Source organism: Lipophrys pholis, assembly GCF_963383615.2.
Source record: "Lipophrys pholis genome assembly, chromosome: 19".
Taxonomy (NCBI): domain Eukaryota; kingdom Metazoa; phylum Chordata; class Actinopteri; order Blenniiformes; family Blenniidae; genus Lipophrys; species Lipophrys pholis.
Window position 1 is genome coordinate 7,068,643 of NC_137647.1, and position 21,875 is coordinate 7,090,517.

General features: G+C 45.3%; 1 protein-coding gene across 1 annotated transcript; it reads right to left on the minus strand.

The window, feature by feature from the left end:
* Positions 1 to 2,806: 2,806 nt before the first annotated feature.
* On the minus strand, positions 2,807 to 21,192 carry rnf216 (ring finger protein 216). The gene is made up of 17 exons (XM_080487704.1): positions 21,102 to 21,192; positions 19,931 to 20,064; positions 19,669 to 19,799; positions 17,528 to 18,871; positions 17,347 to 17,423; positions 16,973 to 17,081; positions 15,659 to 15,820; positions 15,446 to 15,557; positions 15,129 to 15,262; positions 13,833 to 13,883; positions 13,498 to 13,635; positions 13,209 to 13,357; positions 11,604 to 11,682; positions 6,694 to 6,791; positions 4,887 to 5,109; positions 3,933 to 4,002; positions 2,807 to 3,725 (listed from the first exon to the last, which is right to left on the minus strand). Exons 2-17 carry the CDS (start codon positions 19,995 to 19,997, stop codon positions 3,292 to 3,294), a joined length of 3,378 nt encoding a protein of 1,125 aa, XP_080343830.1. The 5' UTR covers positions 19,998 to 20,064; positions 21,102 to 21,192; the 3' UTR covers positions 2,807 to 3,291.
* Positions 21,193 to 21,875: the final 683 nt, after the last annotated feature.

Genomic DNA, 21,875 nt, shown 5'->3' on the forward strand with positions numbered 1-21,875 from the left:
GGTTTGAATGGAGGAAACGCCTCGTTTTTACACTTTTATATCTCGCAGCAGATAAGAGCAGTTCCAGGATGTGACTTCGGCGACACTTTTCAAACACAATGAAAGGAGTGAAGACTGCAGCATGCACACATACAAGCCGTATTGAGTCTTGTACGCACAGTCTCTCATTATCTTTATAATTTTGTAAAGTTCTTACTGACAAATAGTCTTGCAGGTACAAGGTTGGACCCATTCTGCCTCCTAAAGTGCTTTAATTCTTCATGGCATTGATCAGAAAAGGTCGTGGAAACAGAGATTTTGGTCTATTTTAACACAAAACAATCACAGCTGCTGCAGATGTTTCAGCACATCCCAAGCGTGCTGAGTTGGACTAAGATCAGGTGACTGTGGGGGGAAATTTGAGTCCAGAAAACTTTGAAGAAACCATGGCGATGACTGGCGCATCAGAAGATGGCACACTGCAGTCATTAATGGATGAACCGTGTGTGGTGTCTAAATGATGCTTGGTCATCAAGTATCTGTAACAGCCTGAACTGGAAATACAAGGCAAATACTGACCCTACCACCTAAATACTGCAGTAGAAATTCATCCGAGGAGGCCACATTTTACATTTTGAAGCGGCAGTCTTAAAATTAGTGCATCACACTGTGTTGACACAGACTTGGTCTTCTACATAAGTTCATATTGATTTCAATCAATTGCCGTTTGAAGTAATTTTTCATTATTCATCACATAAATTTAACAATGGTCCAGAAACACACACCTAAAGCTCCAGTCTTTGGGTGTTTTCCCCTCGACTGCCACACAGTCACTACAAGTTTAATGCTTCCATGGCAACGGATCAATAACAATGATCAGTATTCCATGTCTTTTTATAAATATATCATTAATAATGCAAAAAAAAAATTATCTTAAAATAAAAACAAAAAACTGTTGCAAACTTGTGGGTTATACATTTATTATAAAGATAAATTTAGATAGAAAATAAAATCAGAGTGAGTTTCTGATTTTGTTTTTTTAATTGCACAGGATTGTATGAATGCTGCCCTGCGATTGGCTCACGAGATGTTTATGTTAAAGAGCAGTTAAGTTGAACCTGTTTCATGAAAAACCAGTACAAATCACAAACACACCCCACCACCCTTCAATCTATTAAATACATGACATCAAGGGTAAATGAAATTAGATTGTTTCCTAAATCTTTATTAAAAGCGCTGGTTAGAGTAACAATGGTGTCTCGGCTCTGTGCCTCCTCCATTCAGCCTAATCACGTCTGTTAAGCCGCTTCATTGTTATTTGAATTAAATGAGTCATTAGCAGATAAATCTCTTTAATTCTATCCAACTGTAATCCATGACCCGTGCGCCCGTCTGGATCGCCCTCGGGGTGTTTTCAAGGACTCGACGAGAAGGAAGGGGTCGGGTGGGATTTCTCGAGGAGGATTTTGTTTGCGGTGACAGTCGGGGCCGACGGGCCGAGGTCAAAGAGTGATAGTTGAAGGTCTTCATAGTAATCCGTGGTTTTTCAAGCTGCCAATGTCTTCGTCCATCGTCTTCTGGCATCAAAAATGGATTTTCTCAAACAAAACTAAACTAATAAAACTTGATATTTTCTCTTGTCTGGATCCTTGTGAGCCGTGTGATTGGCTGATTCACTAACAAGTAGTTGAAGTGACCGGCGACCAATCGCTGCACGTACGTTGATTTCAACCCAAACCACAAGCTTTTACTGTCTTAATGTAACCAGATTACAACTCTCCAGCGGTTGTTTAAGAGCTTAATCTGGTTACCATGACAACGACGATGGTCCGCAAACTCCTCCCTATTGAATTGAGTGGACAGTTTAATCCTATAGACGGCAATAAAACTCTCCATTGAGTCTAATCTGGCTAATCTTACAGATGGACTTATTTTTCAGTAACAGCAGTTTAATAGTATATATATTTTTTTTTTAAGTTATCGATGAGTTCCTGCAGTTTGAGGAAACAATAATACCAATATAATCATCACGCGAAGTTGGAAATCCTAGGATGGCATCGCCTCAACCCTCATTCATTCATCCAGCTTCAGACTGGGTTAAACTCATCTGGCTGTAGAAGTATGATGCACTTTGAATTGAATGTATGAACCCTCGGTATTTCATCAACACTGCCAACTTTAACAGACAGACTCTATTTCTCTTTGTATTTTTCATGACACGGTAGATATTTATAACACATTTCAGTATTATTACATATCTAGTATTCGTTTTTTGCCTCATGGCTCTAGAACACCTTAATCATTCTACTGTCCCAACATGACCCACATCACCCCGCATAGAGACAAACTGCTGACACTTGATTATTCATACTTTCATGCACCCTGCGGAGGCATCAAATGGACCCGCGTCTATTTTAAAATGCAACACAGATAATTCGATTCATGACTGCCTGGCTGGTGTACGCTCAATCTGACTAAAGCCTCCTGCTCTGTCTCGGAGCCGCCATGACTAAAACCATTAGGCCCTCGAGGCCGACATGGAGGCTTCGCCACGCCGCGCTCCTTCTCTGTGTGTGTGTGCAGAAACATGCGGCCGCGGGTGTGTGACTGTGTGGCAAAGTGATTTGTCACACTCGCAGCACACTTGGCCGAACAAAGAAGTCCCCCCTCCCTCGGTAACATCACAAAGCCCGGCTGCCGCTGCGCCGCCATTGGAGGAGAGCAAACCGCTGCGTGTTGCGATTGGTGCGCCGCCCCCGGGGGCTCAGCCGGCATGAGTCAGCCCCTTTTCCTGCACAGGGAGGCGGAGGAGGGGAGGAGACGGAGGGACTCTCAGAGAAACAAGAGCTTTTATTATATTTCCAAACAGTTTGTACAAAAAAATATCTTTCGAAAGTGGAAATAAATTCTCAAAAAATTTTCAGCGGATGTCTTTTGATTAAACGGTTTTAACAAAACATGAGGTGAAAAAGGAAAACAAATGTTCCAGTGGAAAGTCGCAGAACTAGTGAAGTCCCAGGTTTTGTGGGAGAAGGCAAAGTGTTCAAACGCATGTTGGTTTTTTTTCTTCTTCCGCTATAAATGCACTTATCATTTCAGTGTGTTTCTGTCCTCAAGTCGGTCGCTACGGAAACGGAATGAAAGGAAACAAGAAGGTTGGATAAAGTTTATAATGAAATGAAAAAGCGCAGCTACGAGCTGTTGTGTTTCGAGGACGTACATACACACACACACATACACACACGGAACCGGGGCTCAACACACTGGTGGTGGGGGGGGTAGGGATTGGAGGGGGGGGGGGGGTGTTGTGTGCTAGAAGCGTCTGTAGTAGCGGTGCGCCGGCCCGTAGTGCATGGGCAGATCCATCATGTCCATGTTGTGGTGGTGGTGGTGGTTGAACGGAGGGTTATTGTGGTCCAGGTTGTGGTTGTTATGAGGGTTGTGGTGCGGCTGGTGGTGGTGGTGGTTGTTGTTGTTGTTGTTGTTGAGCGGGGGCAGGTGCTGCAGCGGGGGCACGTACGGCGCCGGGCGCAGTCGGGGTATAAGTAACTGGTACATCCGGCCCTGGGGCGGGGCTGGAGGGTAGCGGACGCGCGGTGGGACGAACAGCGGGGCCTGAACCGCCTGAGGGTGAGGATGGGCCGGGGCGTTGGGGTTGGGCGGGTGTTCTGGGGGCGGGCCGACGCGCGGCCGCTTAACGTCTGTGATGGGCTCCGGAGGCGGGCCCACCCTCTTACCTGAATTATCTGACAGAAGAAGAAAAAACAAAAAAGAAAGTCAGCAGCTTAAAATGTCGACTTCTTTGGAGTCGGTTAATAAAAAACAGTTAAACGCAGGAAGCGGCGACAGCTGAACGCTCGAGCAGCTGAGAGGAAGAGTAACGCTGCAGGTGGAGGCCGTTCACAACCTGTTCCTTATTGAGCCCAAACAAGAGGAAACCAACACAAACTGACCTGCACACTTCTTGTTCAGCTCCGCTTCACCTTCCTTCTGAATCTCCTGAATGATTCGCTCGTCGTCTTGCTGCAGAGACACAAAGAAGACGCTGCGCGATGAGACTCTCCTCTCCGCTGTGATTCTCTGAATCTGCAGACGCTTTCTTGGTTTCAAGAGTTTTTCTTGATGCTTCTTCTTGCAGTTGACTTGTGAAAGCAGAATTCCAAGTACTTTTTGGAGTCGTAGAGAAGTTTGACAACCTAAAGAACTCCGACTTGAGATTTTATGTCGAGTCGGACATGAAATATCAAGTTTATGTTTAGTGTTACACCTAATTTGTTTCTGTCATTGTGCACGACGGTGTGAGTTTGCCTTCGTTTACTTTATAGCTTTCAGTTGGTAAACAATGACCCTCATGAGTGTGTTACATCGAGCACACTTGGAAGATATTAAAGTTTTGCCACATACTTTTGAACAAATGTGAGCGATAAGCCGCAACTCTCCCGTTACGTTTGGATCGGAAGAGAAATGTTACACAAATGAGGGATTTAGCACCTGTGACGCTCGTGCTTAACCCTTCACCTTCACGCCTGACAAAGACAAGACAACCTTTGAATGAAAGATAAGAAGGTGGCCGACCCCGTTCACCAACTCCGGGGCGGCTCTCGTATCCGGCCCTCTTTTGGCGTTCCTTTCAGGAGTTGCTCTTTGCCAGCTCGGCTGTTTCTGCAGAGCCGCTGGAGGAGCTCCAGCTCATTAGCTGCTCGGGGACTAATTGCCGCGTTGGGCTGCCAGCGATTCTGTGGCCATGTCGCAGTGTGCAACCCGAGTCAGATGGCGGCGTGCGAGCGGTGCGGGGGAAAGACCGCATGAAAAAAGACCACACCGGGATCTCGTGGTGTAAATTAATGTCCGCACATAAGTGAAAAAGTTAAACCTCGGAAGACGGCGGGCGGGAGGGAGGAGCTCACCGTGGGGTCGGTCCAGAGGGAGCACTTGCGGCAGTGACGGCAGGGGGCGCCGGGCGAGCGGGCGTGCTGGCAGAAGTGGTTGTAGCCGGTGATGGGCTCGCGGCAGAGGTAGCACATGTAGCTGCCGCAGCGGCACGACATCCGGTTGCAGCCCTCCGACTTGACCAGGCCCGTCCCACACTTGACGCACTTCCTCACCCGGGCAGCCGTCATGCGCTCCTCGCTGCGGAGGAGGGGGAATTAAAAAAAAAAAAAAAAAAAAGACGAAAAAAAACATCAGAAAGACACGTTGATCACAAGATCGAATCAAGTCGAGTGGGTGAAGCGACGGCTCGTCTCGGATTCTTCATGGAGACGTTAACAAAAGCCTGTCGGCTGTTTTGTTGCTCTTCAAGCTGTCAGACTGGTCGACGTCTGTCGGGCACCTCATGACATAACTAGATATTTATTAACAAGTTTGAAATATTCATAATGAAAATGAACAAAAACTAAAAGGAAAACAAAATCTCTGGTTCTTCACTCATGTTTTAAGCCTTTATACGGGGTGGCTTGTATTCCACATGTATTCCTCTAACATGTTTGGGTGCCTCATTCAGCAGTTTGGTGCAATGTCAGCATGTGTTCATGATAATCTGAATCTGGTTCTAGTATTTGTTTTAGATGAGACGCATGGTCTGCTTCTGGCTTCAGCATCTTACAGCAACTAAATCAAGTCAACAGGACTTCGTCATAGGACTTAGGAATCATTACTGGTCGCTACCGAGCTGGTCTCGTCTCACTGAATGGTTTGGTGCTCGGGGATTGAAACTTTGGGTGTGGCCAGGTCCAGCTTATTTGATTTGCAAACTATATTCACACCAAGGCTTCAGCTGAAAACAAAACATCTTTATGAATGTTATCATTTTCTTCAGTCAAGTGAAAAACAGCTCCTGATACCTTCAACACAAGACCGCGACCCCTATAATCTGGAGTGTCCTCCTGCCGTTACGAAACCTCCTGTTCTGTCCTGTTGAAACCGTCTAACCCTGATCCGCTGATCTGTCTAGCAGGCGGCTTCCCGTCTCTTTCGGCACCAGGACGTGAAGACGACCTGCTCATAACAGGAAGTCCTGCCTGTGAGTGGCCTGCAGGGCCACAGGAAGCAGCCGGGCTCGCCGCTTCCTGGACTGTTGTCCGGGAAACTGAGCTGTTTACCCAGCATCCTCTCCTGTGGAAATCAAAATGGTGTTCGTAGGAACCACTCTAGTGATGTTTTCTTTTAATTTTTATCTGAACATTTACAAATAAAAAAGCTAAACTGTCGCCTTTACCGCCTCTCTGTCTTACCGGCTCATTAAATGTGGGGATATTAGTAAGTATTTGTGGCGCATCATTGGAGATTTGGCATCATGAAGCAGCAGAAAGTGATTGGCCTATCTACTGAAACCCTTTTTTTTAAAATGGTGTTGAATTTTCTTTGCTACAAACAGCACTATCATGTATTTAATTGGTGCCACTCTCAAATCACACTTATGATTTATTAGATGATTTGACGGAACCCCCCCCAGTGAGGCGGGTTACCAGTGCTACACTCTGATTGTTTTATGTAAAAATTGAAAAAGTGAAACTGGACACACCCAAACGCTCTTGCATCAGGACCTTGTGTGTTTTACTAAGATGAGGCTGTGAAAATATCAATGGATGAGCTGGTGTGGGAGGGGCAGAATGCTTTCAATGGGATTCTCTGCTCCAATAAAAAGGTCATTATATTCGGATTAGACTCTCAAAATGATAAACTGCGAGTGAACGTTTGCAGATGTTGGCTTACAAGAGCACCCTCATGCGGATCTCGTCCCTCTCCAGGACCTGCTCACAGGTTTTCCCTACGTGCAGCTTCCACTGGACGTGACACTTTCGACAGCTCTCCTGAAGAAAAACGCAAAGAACAGAATAAAAACGAATTAGAGAGGCACATATGGTAAAAGAATGAGAGAGAACTGGCAGCTGTCATTGAACATCAAGAGACGAATCCATTCCTTGTCACATTTTCAATGCTATGAATGAGTCGGGCTGCGGATGGATGATGTTCCTCCACTGCGGGCGCTGCCACTGCAGCGACTCGGGGTGCACAGACACAGCTAGGTGTGGCTCGCCCTGCAAATGTGACTGCAGCGAGAGCACCTCGCCCGCCGCCTTCGCCGCGCGGTTGCCTAGAAACAGCGACTCCAGCATCCGCCGTCTCGCCATCTCTGAGCTAAAGGACACGCGGCCCAGCCAGCACCGTCGCACTCACACACAAGGATTGTTAACCCTTTGCTGAGTGGTGTCACCATAAATATTTGAAGCATTCATATAATATTGAGAAGTGTGATGCAGCAGCGTGTGAGCCACGTCTCCACAGAGAATCCCCTGGTCTGACCCTGAACTGTGGATGAAAAGCTCGCATTGAGTCATGAAACAACCCCCCCCCCCCTCCCATTACATGCTTCAACTCTCTGTGTAAATAAATGTGTGTGCTTTTGTAGCTTCCCAATAGCTGCAGTAACAATATTCACCAAGACTGCTGTGTGTGTGCGTGCAGGGTCAGAAAAAAGGGCGGGGATGGAGAATATGGTTAAATATAAAAGGTTTATAAAATTAAAATGAAGGTCAGGGTTAGATACTTTCAATAAAGAACAGTGTTATGAATGAATTATGAATTTACAACTCTTAATACTGATCCATGAAGGAATCTGCGCGGGTGATAAACAAGCATGGCAGTAAGTAAAAGACAATGATCTCTTTGGTTGGAAATTTCAGCACAAACCGAGCCTCGAGACAAATGGAGGAGCAGAGGTGAGGAGCATGGACTCATGTGCCAGGAAAAGCCGGCTCACACAAAGACGGGAGTGAGAATGTGGGAGACGATCGCCCCCTAGCGGCGGCAGGCAGCAGAGGACGGCGTGGCAGACAGAGAAAGTGAACATGTGCGACTTGTGTGAGACCTGTTTGATACGAAGTTGCACAGCAGGAACACACCTGAGCTCTTATAGCGCGGCCAAAAATACAGCCGGTGACGTGGGCGCTGAACCTTGTGCGTGGGCGTGGCCCCGCCGCCTCTGTGAGCTTAATTTGAATAGTGTGGCTGAAAATGTGACAAAGGTCGCAAACGCACACACCACCAGCAACTAGGAAAACAACTCGGCTCTCCATCCGTCAGCCTGAAACTCATTTCTTCAACTCCACTCATTTTTCTTGGTGCTACTCTCCGCCATCCTCCTCCGGTCACATCTCGCCTCTGTGGATCTTTTAGTTTCATCTGTTGTCGCGCGGCGTGCACGCTGCAGTGGCCCTTATAAGGCAGTGCAGGCTGCCTGCAAAGCTTCTGATTGGGGGGTTTGCATCAAGTGTGTGTGCACCAATGTGTCTTAATGTGTGTGGAGGGAGGTGGCCGTTGCTGCAATCCAGTGCGAGTGCAAATCACATGACAATGAATTGAAGCCTGATGGTTTCTGACACGAGAAGAATCGTCTGCATTTCTCTTGGATTCCTGAAATAATGGCCACTTAAAACACACTAAGAGCACAACTTCGGCTCTCGTCTGCCCTGCGAAAGTCTTCCAGTGGCCTACATTTCACATTCCCTTGGCTTCATGAAGTAATCGCACTCAGGCCAGGAGGAAACGGGTCCAAGTGTCCTCATAACCACATGTGGAAGACATTAACATCTGGTAGTGTGTGTTTGTGCACATTAGACAGAGGCAGGAGGAAAGGGGCAAGAAAGAGGGAACTGGAGGAAGTGGGGGAGGGGATCTGGGTCAAATTTGATCTGAACCACATTTTGAATTGGAAGAGGAAGTGTGTCCGACCAGTAAGAAACCAGTATGAGGGGTGTGGACAGTGCAGCCAGCCAATGAGGCGGCGCCGTGGCAGAAGGTGGGCGTGGACTTAAGGAAATATGTCAGTTACATAATGGAGCTCCTCCCTGCCTTCGAGACTGAGCGGGCCACGGAGCCCGATGTACAACAACTATCTTCCACTCAAACTACATTAAAATAAAAAAATTTAAAAAACAAGCTTCAATAGCTTGTTTTTTAAATTATGAAGACCTTCCAACTTAAGTATAATTTGTTATTCGTTACATTCTTGTATCTGGGAGTGTAAGGGTAATTCTGCTGTTAACAACACAGACACTGATATTAAAGAGGAAGCAGCTTCACATTACACTTATCATATTGGACAATTTAGTGAGGCACAGGGTGTTTATGTGCCTATTTTTCACCAACACTTCAACATGCTAACTTCTTCAGGTTGCCGTTGGTTTCTTGGTTCCTGCACTGCAGTGAACACCCATTGAGAAAAGAGTCAGTGCGAAGACATCTGGAGCGAGTCTAACTTTGAGTCTTTGGGTGTGGAGGACCTTGTAATGGGGTGCAGCTGTGCCATGATACTGCAGGGCAGCTATATACAAACCTCTGGCTCCACCTAGAGGCTTTGGGAGAGAATTACAGCTCACGTTAATCTTGATTTTTGATTCTGGTCCATCAGCAGGGTGCGGTTTGAGATTGAAGAAGGGATTTAATGCTGATCATTTTAAATAATGGATGAAATGACAGTGCAAGGACGTCGGTGTGAACTGCGCAACAATAGCAAACTTTTATATGGACTTTTGGAATTTCGATGTTAACTGAAAAGCCATTTACCGTCTACGGCACAGCCACAAACAACATTATCTTTAAATGTGAAATTAGAGGATGTCCAACAGTTAAAATTAGCTCCTTGGTCTTGGCGTGAGGCAAAGCGTGTGTGGGCTAAATGTGAAGTCAGAGTGTGTGAGTGAGACAGAATTCTTCTACAAAACAATAGAAATGATACAGAAGAAGGGTGGTACACTGAAGAGAGGCCAGCATCTCCATAAATGGCAGCTATTTTGTCAGATCAAACATGGAAAGAACCCCATCTTTTTCACAAGCATCTCAAGTCATTACAGCAGGAAAACCACAACTCACAGGTCTTCAAGTCCTCTGTAAATGATTCCATAATGGAAACGACCAATAATCTTTAAAGGCCGACAACAGAGCTGCTCACTGCCCTGCTGCAGCGAATGGATTACTTCTTACCAGTGATGAGAGCTAAGTCTTTGTAGTGATATATCCATCCATTCATTATTTTCTACTACACAAAACCTTCCTTCCTTCAAGCGGCCAGAAATGAAAGCAGTCCAAGACCAAAGTTAATGGAGAACCTAACATGGAATACCAGGGGGCCAGACAGTGTAAATTGAGAGGCATAAACACAACCGTGTCTCTCTACTCCCTTTGAGGAATGTGGTGATAAGTGTGTGTGTGTGTGTGTGTGTGTGTGTGTGTGTGTGTGTGTGTGGTCACGATTCTGGTCGCCTTGTGAGGCCTGATACCTCTGAAAATCTTGATTTGAGTGGCGGGCCCACCCTACCTGTTAGGCCACATTTCTAGAACCTCACGACATTTTATCAGTATTTACAGGGTTATTCGAAATCTGTAAAAGCACAACGGGATACAGGTTTTGGTTAATGTAAAAAATAAATCTTTGTAGTGATGGTGAGTTCTGATCTAAAAGATGTCGTTATGTCAAAGAGAAAGAACCACAAAGACAGACCTGGTTTTTGGCTGCTTCAGTTTTTGAAGGAGCTCACCAAAGCACGTCATTAAAACATTCTCCTGTTCGGTTTTTACAGTGATTGCCCTTCCTGCAGCAGCAGAAAGGAAAGCCGAGCCGAGACTAAAGCCAATGGGCTACCTGGGGGGATTCTGAGGGTAATCATCATATACCGCTATTGTGTGAAGACAAAAAGGATTGAAACTTGAAATGATGGCAGAGATTAAGTCTGGGCTTGCAGGAAATAAATGTAATTCAGTTGTATTGTCCTCATCGGGCATGACACCATGATACGAGTATGTGGGTGTATGATTCGGTTTTATGGCTTAGGTTAAAATCCACTGAAGGTTAGTTACAGTCCCCAGAAGGCATGAAAAAGAGTTGCTGTGTGTGTGTGTGTGTGTGTGTGTGTGTGTGTGTGTGTGTGTGTGTGTGTGTGTGTGTGTGTGTGTGTGTGTGTGTGTGTGTGTGTGTGTGTGTGTGTGTGTGTGTGTGTGTGTGTGTGTGTGTGTGTGTGTGTGTGTGTGTGTGTTGTGTTTGTGCCAAATAATGAAGATTTTTGACTGGAATTCATGTGACAGCTCTGGCACACACACACATACACACACACACACACACACACAGCAGCGCCTCCCCCTGCATTCCTCAGACAGAGGGAGGAGGCCCAGAGATAAACAGAGGCCGAGGTGGCGACCTCGCCAGATGGAACGGTTCATCATCCTCAAACACTGCTCATCAATCTCTTCTGTCGCACCGATGTTGATTGGCCTCAGATTCGTGTGTGTGTGTGTGTGTGTGTGTGTGTGTGTGTGTGTGTGTGTGTGTGTGTGTGTGCTGACATGATGTATGCTGAAGTGGGTCCTGCACACAAGCCCTGCAGGTTTTGGTCGCGATGTGCTGAATTATTCATGTCGCTCCATTTCAAGTCAAATCAACCCTCGATCTCTGTTCATTACAACGCAGCTCTGACAAACAAATGTCATTGTGATCATGTCAGACTGCACGCACAACGCTTACATTTGACTGTAAATAAAACCCGAACCCTCAATTATTGAGACACAGCAGGAAAGGCTTCTCACCGAGATCAAAGTGGAAAAGAAGAAACAGATTCAGCGGGACTGACCTTGCGGCATCGTGGGTTGGGGCAGCTGAACAGAGACATGTCTTTGTCCAACAGGGCCGGGAAGTTGCAAAACGGACACCTGCAAAGTTCAGAGAGGAAGAGGAGGTCAAGGGAGTGAAGGTGAGAGGAAATTTATGATACAGCTGTATCCGAGATGCAGGAAACACAGACGGATGAATGTCAGAGAGAGGAGACAGAGAAAGTCTGTCTGTGCTCCCTGACGAGTGCACAGATCCCCTCTATACCAACACCCCGCACACAGGGACCCTGTCTTAAAGGCGAGCGCAAAGTTTATTATGTCACGTTTCTACAAAAAAAATGAGGGACAAGAAAACTGTTCACTGCAGGACTCCAGGAACATTTAACATGAAATCTATGTGTTTGATGTTTAATGATGGAAGATAAAGCTGTGCGATTGATTTACTTCCTTACATTCAAGTAACTGATCCGCATGGTTTTAGTCACACCAGGAAAATGTAGGAAACTGTTGGGAAATCTAGTTATTAATGACCGACTACATCAACTATCCGTAAGGTTGATCGCACAATATCACAGCGTCGCATTCTATTTTTACTCTGTCATTGGACAAACATCTGAAAGCCTTTGATATCATCCCGAGAATCACACTGGTGCTGCGTCGCAACTGTTCCCTGATGAAGGTCACCAAAGCAGAACATGTTTGAATTGGCTCATGCTCACACCAGATGCCCTTCCTGCTGCTGTCGGAGCAGGTGAGAGGTTGAGGTTGGGCGCACCAGTTGCTGGGGCATGGTGGTTTCAGGGTGAAAGCTAAAAACATAACATGTACCGCCATGGAGGTTCCAAAAAGAGCCAATCCAGACGCATTTACTAGAAAAAAAAACGATTCAGTTTTAAGTGATTTTCTGCAGACTGCCTTGTGCTTTCAGCTTTATAAGGACGTGCACAGACGCACACACTTCACAAGTGATCTCACTAAATCCTTTAACTTGTTAACCGGCATTACAGATTACATGGTACGTGAACCACCTAAGTCTATAGTGCAAGTTGCAATGACTTCTGGTGCACGCATGCACTTTCGTCATTTCTTTAAACTGTTCTTCTTTTCTTATTGCATTTACAGATTGCACTGCATTATTTTTAATGTGTCCATCACACAGTAAAGAAAGTTATTTGTTAAACAAAAAAATGCACACACACACACATATATATATGCATGAATTTAAATAGAAATTCTTAGTTGAAGCCGTAATTTACCCTATATAGGTCAGTATCTGATTACCTGGATAAAAACACTTTATAAAAAATATAAAAAGTTGCTAAATGTGGAGTCAAACACAATTTATTCAAAAATACTTTTACAGTTCCTCTTAAAGAGCTCATTGTAGTTTATCTTCTCACTCTTCACACTCTGTAATTTGTCTTTCCATTTCGCCGTTTCGGCCACGTTGTGTTTCCAGTGTAATGTTTCGTGTAATTCTATGATCTTGCTGTACTCACACTAAAACTGCCACCTTAACCCCTGCAGGCGACCTGTTGGGATTCTCTCGGGAAATGAGATGATACGACTCAAGAGGTCCGGCTCAGTAAATAAATCCTGTTAAGTTTAAACATCGACAGACGTACCTCACAAGCTCATCGGCACAGGTGGCAGCGACGGCCTCCTCCGCCTGCCTCTCGTAGTATTTACACAGTATGTTTTCTGGTAGGACCTTCTCCAGCTCGCACACGGGATAGGAGCACAGACAGCCCGCCTCCATGCAGCTCAGCTCCGACTGCAACAAGAAACATGAGGAATTACGCCGTCCGATTCACAGCTCATCTCAGCCAGGAACAATTTGCAACTAAAACTTGTTCAAATGTGGAATGACTCAACAAAAAAAAATAAAAAAACAGCGCGTGTATGTGTCTGTACCTTCCCGGAGCCAAACACTGCCTCCTGAGCGTATTTAACCAGGCACTCTTTACAGAAGAGGTGACCGTCCGAACACTGCGTCATCTTCTCAAACGCAAACTCCCCGTAGCAGCAGCCGCACTCAATCAGCTGACCGTCCTGGAATCAAAATCACACAAGTGTATTTCGTTCTTTTAGTGGGATTGCATATTACCACAAACTTCTACCAAGTAGCTACTTTGAGACGAATTAAGTCGCACCGCTGAGAGAAATGATGCACGCAGGCGGTGAAGTTCTCCACAACACTGGAGTGATTAAGGTTTCTTAAGTCTGGATGGAGGATTTCTATTTCTTACCTTCTTATATTCGTCCTCATTCACTTGCAGTGCAAGAAGGAAGTCCTCATGCTGGAGAAAGAAGGAAAGGACATTGAAAAACTCAAGGCAAGGCGCTGAAGTGATGAGCGGGCTTTTTGTGAATTTCATTATTTTCGGCACATTTGAAAAGACCCTTTTAGTATGTATATTTTTTTCATAAATTAGTCGCTAAAGACGGAAGCAGTTTTGCATGCCCAGTCACAGACAGGCCACTAAGGCACAGCATCAAAGCTCATTGGATTTCTAACCTATTTTGATTGAGGTTTGCAAAGGGCAGACATGTGGTCATGATCCAGGATGCTTTTGGGACATTAAAATAAAAATACTTATGTTAGTCATCGAGATCACTTCTAGAGAAATGTTGTTCCCCCTCGTCCAGCCTACGTCTTTCCTGTTTGTAACAAACCAAACTGTGTCAGTCAGATTATTGTAAACACGGAGGAACCTCCATTCGCAATAGAAGCAAATGCACTTGAAGCCGCCAGTGAGGCACCGTCGTTATGATCAGCACACAGGCAACTGAAAGGAACTTTCCGAGCTGCACTGACAAACATTTTGCATTAAAGTGTAGAAAATATGCGCGATAAAAAGCACAAGAGATTACAAACTGGGCTTCAAAAAAACTTTAGTTTTTTTCGAAAAAGCTTTGCCAACCTCTGCTCCAAAATGACCCATCGGTGTGAATGTGTCAGACTATCTTTCTCCTGTATTTGCCCCGTGATGGACGAACAACCCGTCTTCATCAACGCTGAGCTGGGATTTGCTTTCAGCACTCGGCATTCGAGCCTTATTGATGGACGTAAACTCGGCACGCGCGTATAAAATTAGCAGTCAATATTCGCAGAGTATTTAACACCCTTCTATAATCAGCTGACAGTGGATCCTAAAATAAGACACTCCGGAGAACTGTGCCGACTCCTCTGGTGCGACTCTCCTTATGCCGGTGAGTTATCTGCTGACACTGTCAAAGTTTGACGGATGGTTCACCTCCAGAGCTACAGCGCACAGTAAATGACCTGCAGATAATTCAGTGCCTCGCGGGCCGCCCTTTCACGTTCACAATGGGGGAAGATTTATAAAGTTGTGCTTGGGATCCAAATGGCGGAACACTGGCCAGACAAAGCTTCTGTATGAAATGTGAAAGGCAGTCCTACGACCAGCTGGTGATCCAGAAATGTTCACTGTGTAGGGTTTCAAATGAGAACGGCTGAGCTCGGACGAACTACAACACTCTCGTCCAGCACAGCAGCCTCATCCGGTATAAAGTGGTCATACCTCTGCCCATTCCTTGGCCTTCTGCTGATAGAACGACAGCTCCTTCTGCACAGATGCTTCCAGATTGCTGTACGTCCTGCAGTAGCGACGGTCGTTTTCCAAGAAATACATCCTCTTCTCCGCTTTTACTAAACCTGGTGGACGGAAGAAGGCACAAGTGAGGGAGGGACGTTGAATATCTAAAGATTTCAAGAGTAGAAATCTGAGCATTGATCAATAAGTTTGTAAAAACACGCACGATGCAACAGCTAAAGACGTTTTCCGATCAGAGGTGATTAAAGTCTGATCAGTGGAAACCGAAAAAGTAGCAAACTCACCATGCTCAAAATAAAAATCTATGAAGCATCGCTCTGAGGAGGTCCTGCTCCGCCGTCTCTTTCCTAAAGGATCACCTGATTCTTGCCACTTCTTCAGCGCTTCACATAAGGCCTGGAGGAGAGGAGATGAAGGAGGAGTTTAAAAAAAAAAAAGAAGAAAAAAAAAAGCAGCTCGTGGACAGAAAGAAATGAATGTTATAGTGGCACAGCCACCTTGCGTGTGATTGCATAGTGTCCCTTCAGGGTGTTGAGGGCCCATTTGATGTCCTGACAGCTGAGCATCCGGAAATCTGCCATGAGCAAGTCGGCGGCCTGCATCACAACTTCAGGTCCCACAGTGCTCAGCTTGCTGTAGTCGAACAAGTCTTCGGTCACCTGAAGGATATTAAACACGCAGATGAGCGGCACACCGAGACAATGGGGGGGATAATTCACACATGAACCAAAAGGACTACAGACCAAGCACTTAACCTGCTGAGACTCTTAAAACTCTTTTTACTGATGAAGTGAAAACAAATTATTTAAACGCTTTTACCAACAGTCTGAATACAGTTCAGTCATAATCCAGTCAGAGAGAAAAAAAAAGTGGAGCTCGACGGATGTGCCCATGTAACAGGGTCGAAACCTCTCCGATAATAATTAGTACACACACTTTACATAATTACTTATTGTCCTGGCGTGGCCATTCAATACTGACCCACACTGCTTCAGCTTAGAGCGGAACAGGATTCATGTTTAGAGTTTTTCCTAGTTTTGCTAAAAAAAAAAATAGGAAAATTATTAAAAATAATAAATCTAGTTTAATGCAATAAGTTGATGAAGATGAATAAAAGCTTTTGTAGGTTGAAACATTTCAACAGCGTGCAGAGTGGGGACGTACTGGAGCTGAGCTGCAGCTTCACTGTAGATTGGATTACTTCTCATCACTATTAACGCGAGTGGCGTCGTTCACAAAATGCTGCAGAAACACACTTTAAAGTTTGTGTACAGACACAAGCCACTGGCAGTAAATGTGTGCATCGATCTGCATTATACACCGCCCTCTATACACCCACATAAATGGTCAGTGCAATGGTTCAAGGCAGGTCGTGTGCTCTTTGGACGCTTTGGTTTTCTCTCGGTCCTAAATCTGCATTTGGAGGTTTGAAATCGCTCACGTGTCAATGACTATGTGTGAGTTCTCGTTTCTCTGTGTTCTGCTTTTTTGTTTCATTTGCAGTGTGGAGGTGTCTGATGGAGGGACAGCTGGGAGGACCGCTTCTTTTCTGATGAAAACACCTCAACTTTGTTGCAGTTTGATTTTTTCGGTTCTCCTTTGGACGGTTTGTGACGATCGATTGACTTTCTTTCATTGTGTTAAAGTTCTGCTTTTAACAAATGACATAAATAAACAGGAAATAAACAGGATGACATGCCACTTCTCGTTCTCAGATGTACGTTAAAAGAAACAATTTAGATCATCATCACACAAATACTCTTTAGAACGTTGCAGGACTAATAGATAAAGACACAAAAACGTATGGAAACCTCTGCCTGGGCGTCTCCAGACTCCAGCAGGATGCTGGTGGGAGCTGCTGTGGACGCTGCCGTCTCCCTCCTTGGATACTCTGGATTTTCCAACAGCAGGTTACAGATACTACAAACAAGAGCGACGGAGAGACGCATGAACACACAAATCCATGCACGGACAAATCATTCAGCAGCCCATGTGACAACCGACATACGGTGTCTAATTCAATGATTTACCGCCGGGCAGTGCAGAAGGCTCCAAATGTAGTGTGCATTTAAATAGCAGCCATAAAACAAAAAAATCATGCAAAACAAATACATGTCACATGAAATTTATATAAAGTATGACTCTGTATGCAGTTCTAGAGGAAGAAAAGGTAGAAGCTCATTACACATTCAAGTCTTTCACATTATTCTTTTGGATCAGTTCTGCTACATAGGCTTCTTGGACATCAGGGAAGAGATCCATCTGTAGGGGGACAAGGAGTCGAGGAGAAACATGGATGAAGCCAGTCAATAAATCATATTTAACATAATAGTGAAGCAGATAATTCCAACATGTGTGATACTCACGACGCCGGTGATAAGGGATCGAACGAGATGCTGCTCCGGCCTCTCTCGTGGTGCGGAGGGTCCAGGTCTTGCATCCTCTATTTGGGGAATTTCCTCTGGTGCGGGAGGGACTGCAACCAGAGCAGGGGCTGGATTTCCTCTCTCGGCGCTGGCGGACAGAATGATACGAGCCGGCCCTCCGTTGTGGGGGGCTGATGCTGTAGGACCTGCTGGAGTTAGGGTGTTGAAGTTCACATTAAGCACTCTTAAACTGAGAGTGCTGGCTTGAGGAACCGCATTGGAAGGGCCAGTATGCGATGGAGTGTTGGGAACAGCGTCCCCGGGAGCCTGACTCCCCAGGATGATCCGGTGGCCTGCCTCTGGGGGACCGAGTCTCTCAGGGGCAGCAGCTATTAGAACTGTAGCGGGAACCCCCTGTATGACCTGAGGGGCTTGTGGGAGCTGGGCTGCAGACTGGGCGGGGGCCTGAGCCAGCGGTTGTGGCTCAATCTGAATGAGATTCCCCTGCATGTGATTGACTGTGACGTGCTGCAGGAACATCTGGGGCCTGAACTGTGGCTGTGTTATGAGAGCGGAGGCTTGGATGCTTGGCTGCTGTGGGACAACCTCTACTTTTATCCGGCCCGCCGGGTTGATGGGATGCTGCGGTTGTGCGACTCCACCGGCCTGAGATTGCGTCAATCTACCAGGCTGAGGCTGTGTCCATGTGTGAGACTGAGAATGTGCAGATGAAGTACTGGCCTGAGGATTGTCCTGTGTTACACTACTTGTACTCGCCCGGTCTCGAGTCTCTGCGGAGCAACTTGCTGCAGCAGCCGGACACGTTCGATGCGAGGCGCCGGCAGAAGAGCTCGCTCGGTGCTCCATTGCTAATTGTCCTGAAGAGCCAAAATGCGGCTGCGAGAGTCCAGACGTGCTGGGTCGAGGCTGGAAAAGTCCTTGTGCGGGTGCTCTGGATGCGTCGGCGCAAGCCTTGGCATTTGTGGAGGTAGATGGGGCGTGGGCAGAACAAAGTGCATGGAGCTCCACATTTTTATGTGCCGACGTACCTTCTTGCTGCGAGCCTGGATTAACTTTTGGCTGAGACAGTGCGTGTGGGGAAGGGCCAGGCTGAGGCTGTGCGTGTCCGGATGTGCTCGGCCTCTCGGGCGCATGTGTTCTTATGGCTGGCTGGTGGCCCTTTGGGGCCTTGGCATCCCGGGAGGTAGAGGGGGCAGAGCTGGGGTCGCCTGTGGAATTACCAGAACTTGCGCTACTTTGACCTACAACTTCAATGAGGTTGCTTGAGGCCCCCTTCCATTTTGCTGCGGGACGAATCACATGTTTGCGTGCAGGAGTCACTCGCTGTGGGGAAAGCACAAGAGCAGAAGAATCCACAAATGAATACCTCGACTGGAAAAAGCTGCTCTTGATGCGACTTGGGATTTTTCTCAGCTCCTGACAGACAATTCTTAATGGAAAACAGATGTAAACTGTTTACAGAAGGTTTTGTATTTGGTAGATTAGTTCTTTGTTGTAAAAAAAGCATCTTAGGAGGAATATTATATAAATCAAAGGCCTGTTTGTTTTCCTTTGAAATTGTGAAACTTTTGTGGGAACAAGCAGCAGAGCTCAGTATTTGGGTTGGGAGACTTTTCTCAGAGATAAGCTCAGGAATGACGAATCTTACTTGTTAGTTTTTTGGTTTGATTTGAATGATAAATCTGTAATATTATGTATCTTTAGTACTGCAGTTTCAATTCGAGCTACAACTGAGAAACTATGTTATTTCTACGATTTGAAAACCTCAAAACAAACTTATAATAGTTCAACACGCTTTTATCTTAGCAGTGTTTTTATTTACTGAATAGAAATCGAAGACTATTTTTAACATGGAAGGAAAATATGCCATTTTAACAAAAGCAAAACAATATCACAGCAAAACGAATCCATTGCATTTACAGTAAATTATATTTAATATTGTGACTGTTAGTGCAAAACGCATGTCGTATATAGACACTGGATCTTATGTGTGCTTTATTACAACAATGAAAATGAGATGATTTTTGTGCATTTTCTGAAGGCATCTATAACATTAACGTCAACTGTGATCACTCCGATGTGACATTTTAGCAAATGTATAAACATCACTTATCAATCACCTCCAATATGCTGATGTCGTCGTCATCTGCATCATCCGGGACTAAAACAGGGCTGCCAGGTACCAGAGTCACAGGCTCTTCGTCGGAGTCGTCAGAGATGGTGATCAGCTCTCTCTGACGAGAACGGGAGCCTGCACCAGCACAGGGCACAGACGGGGCATCAGACAGAATGTCACGGGAACAATTTAAAGAGAGCAAAAACAGAAAGAGACGAGAAGCTAGAAATGCCACTGTCGTGACCAGACGTCAGGTTGTGTCTCACCTTGGCTACGGTGGACGTTGAAGCTCGCCAGGTGAATGACGTCATCATCGCTGCTTCCGTCTGCCATTGCGAATCTACACTTACCAGCTTCCTGAATTAGCCCACACGCAGGTTCACTGGCCAATCAGTACCATCTAATCCACACACAAACATAAAAAATAAAAACATAACTGTATTAGCACCATTTCAGTGGACATTACAACCAACATTCTTTCTTTTCATTAAGTCTCGCTCTAAACCCAAGCAAAAGTTGAAGTAAACTTCCATTCAACTGTATAAAATCACTTTGTTACAGAGTTGAAAGGGCTGAAGGCAAGCACATGCACACATACCTATTTGTCACTTGTTTATTACTTCCTGTTTAAAATCAAACAGGTTATACTCCAAAAAGTAGATTATTATCACAGGGTGGATTCTGTTGAGTCACCACAATATGTAGCAGATTAGATTCTTCACACCACGACTGACACAAGGATCATCGGTATTCCCCTGAGATTCAGCACATGGTTTCATTATTGAATGGTGTCACGTCGAAAACGTCCCAACGTGAAGAGTTGAACTGCTACACCCCGAGATTATGACAAATCACCACAATAAGCATGTATTAATCAAACAAATCAGAGCGTTGGAATGAAAATACAGTAAATAACAAACAAAAAAAGCCTGAGCTCAAAACTCAAAGGTTTACTTGATGCGTTAGATTCTCCTCAACCGTGTTAGATGACAACCCCCGTATTAGTTTAAGCCCCCGGTGCACTGCGATCGGATTAAGCGGGACATATATTAATACAAATTTGCATTCTTAAACAACACTGCACGCAAACGCTGCGATAAACTACCAATGTTGTTACACTAGCTTCCACAAGGTCTGCGCGACACCTTTCCACTTGACATTACACTGGAATCTATGCAATTGCTATGCAGTTTACGAAGATGTAGTGAAAAAGAAACGTAGGAAAATGATAAACCGACCGTTTCCGCCCTCACAACACCGAAAATCGCTGCCCTCGGCTAAGCTAGCGTCCATTAGCTCGACTGCTAAGCGAGCCATCAGGGTAAGTACTTAGCCGACTTCCACCAGGATTTTGAGCTTTAACGTTGCTGAAAGTCGACAACGCAGCGTGCGAGAGCGACGTATGAAAAAGGGGTACATGCGGCAAAAGCCCCTTACCTCAGCCTCGCTGTGGACAACCAGGATTCACGCGTCTCAATCCGTGAATATCGAAACAAACTGCCAAAACAAGAAGAACGGCACCGACGTCACATAAATGCTGCGCACAGCGTGCGCGCTGGGGATTCTGGGAAATGTAGTCCACTAAACACAGGCCCATAAATATTTGTATTCGAGCAGCATAAAAACATACAAAGTGGGCTTGGAAACATTGGCAAAGAGCAAGAAAGCTCTTATTTGTTGAAGTTGGCATGACGTGTAAATGCATTAGAAGACATTAAATGTAATATAAATGTAGTAATATAATGTAATATAAACTTTTTAACAAAGGTTTGAGCATGATTAGGCCTTCAAAAATTTGACACTTTCACCTGTAAAAGTGTAATAAAATAAAAAATGTTTTGTCTTCATTGCTTTTCAGTGATGTTATCTTTGGTGCCCATTTTCAAGGCACAGCCATCGCTTAGTATAAAAAGAAAAGTAAAACTCTAACCTGAAAGTGGTTCGAACAGAATGAATAGACAGAGTCAAGGCCTATCTAATGTGCAGTGACAGATTGTCACACAGTCTAGAAGCTACAAATAGCAAAAGCATGGAGTTTAAATGATTTAGGTCCCATCAGGAGCAGCTGATCAGCTGACCTGATGGAACTGAACCTCCAAACCCTGGAGAAATGAAATGGAAGTTAATAAAATAAAAAAAAATCTTAAACTTTCTGCTTAATCCCTTGATTTATATCACTTTAGTTGCTTCTTAAGAATAACTCTTGCGATT

What these genes read in the sequence shown, in the direction of transcription:
- rnf216 (XM_080487704.1), bottom strand. Translation starts at nt 19,997, where the DNA reads ATGGCAGACGGAAGCAGCGATGATGACGTCATTCACCTGGCGAGCTTC. An exon ending in GATCCCTTATCACCGGCGTC is followed by an intron (nt 17,424 to 17,527) that starts GTGAGTATCACA and finishes GTCCCCCTACAG; the next exon opens with ATGGATCTCTTCCCTGATGT. An exon ending in ATGAGGACGAATATAAGAAG is followed by an intron (nt 13,636 to 13,832) that starts GTAAGAAATAGA and finishes TTTTGATTCCAG; the next exon opens with GACGGTCAGCTGATTGAGTG.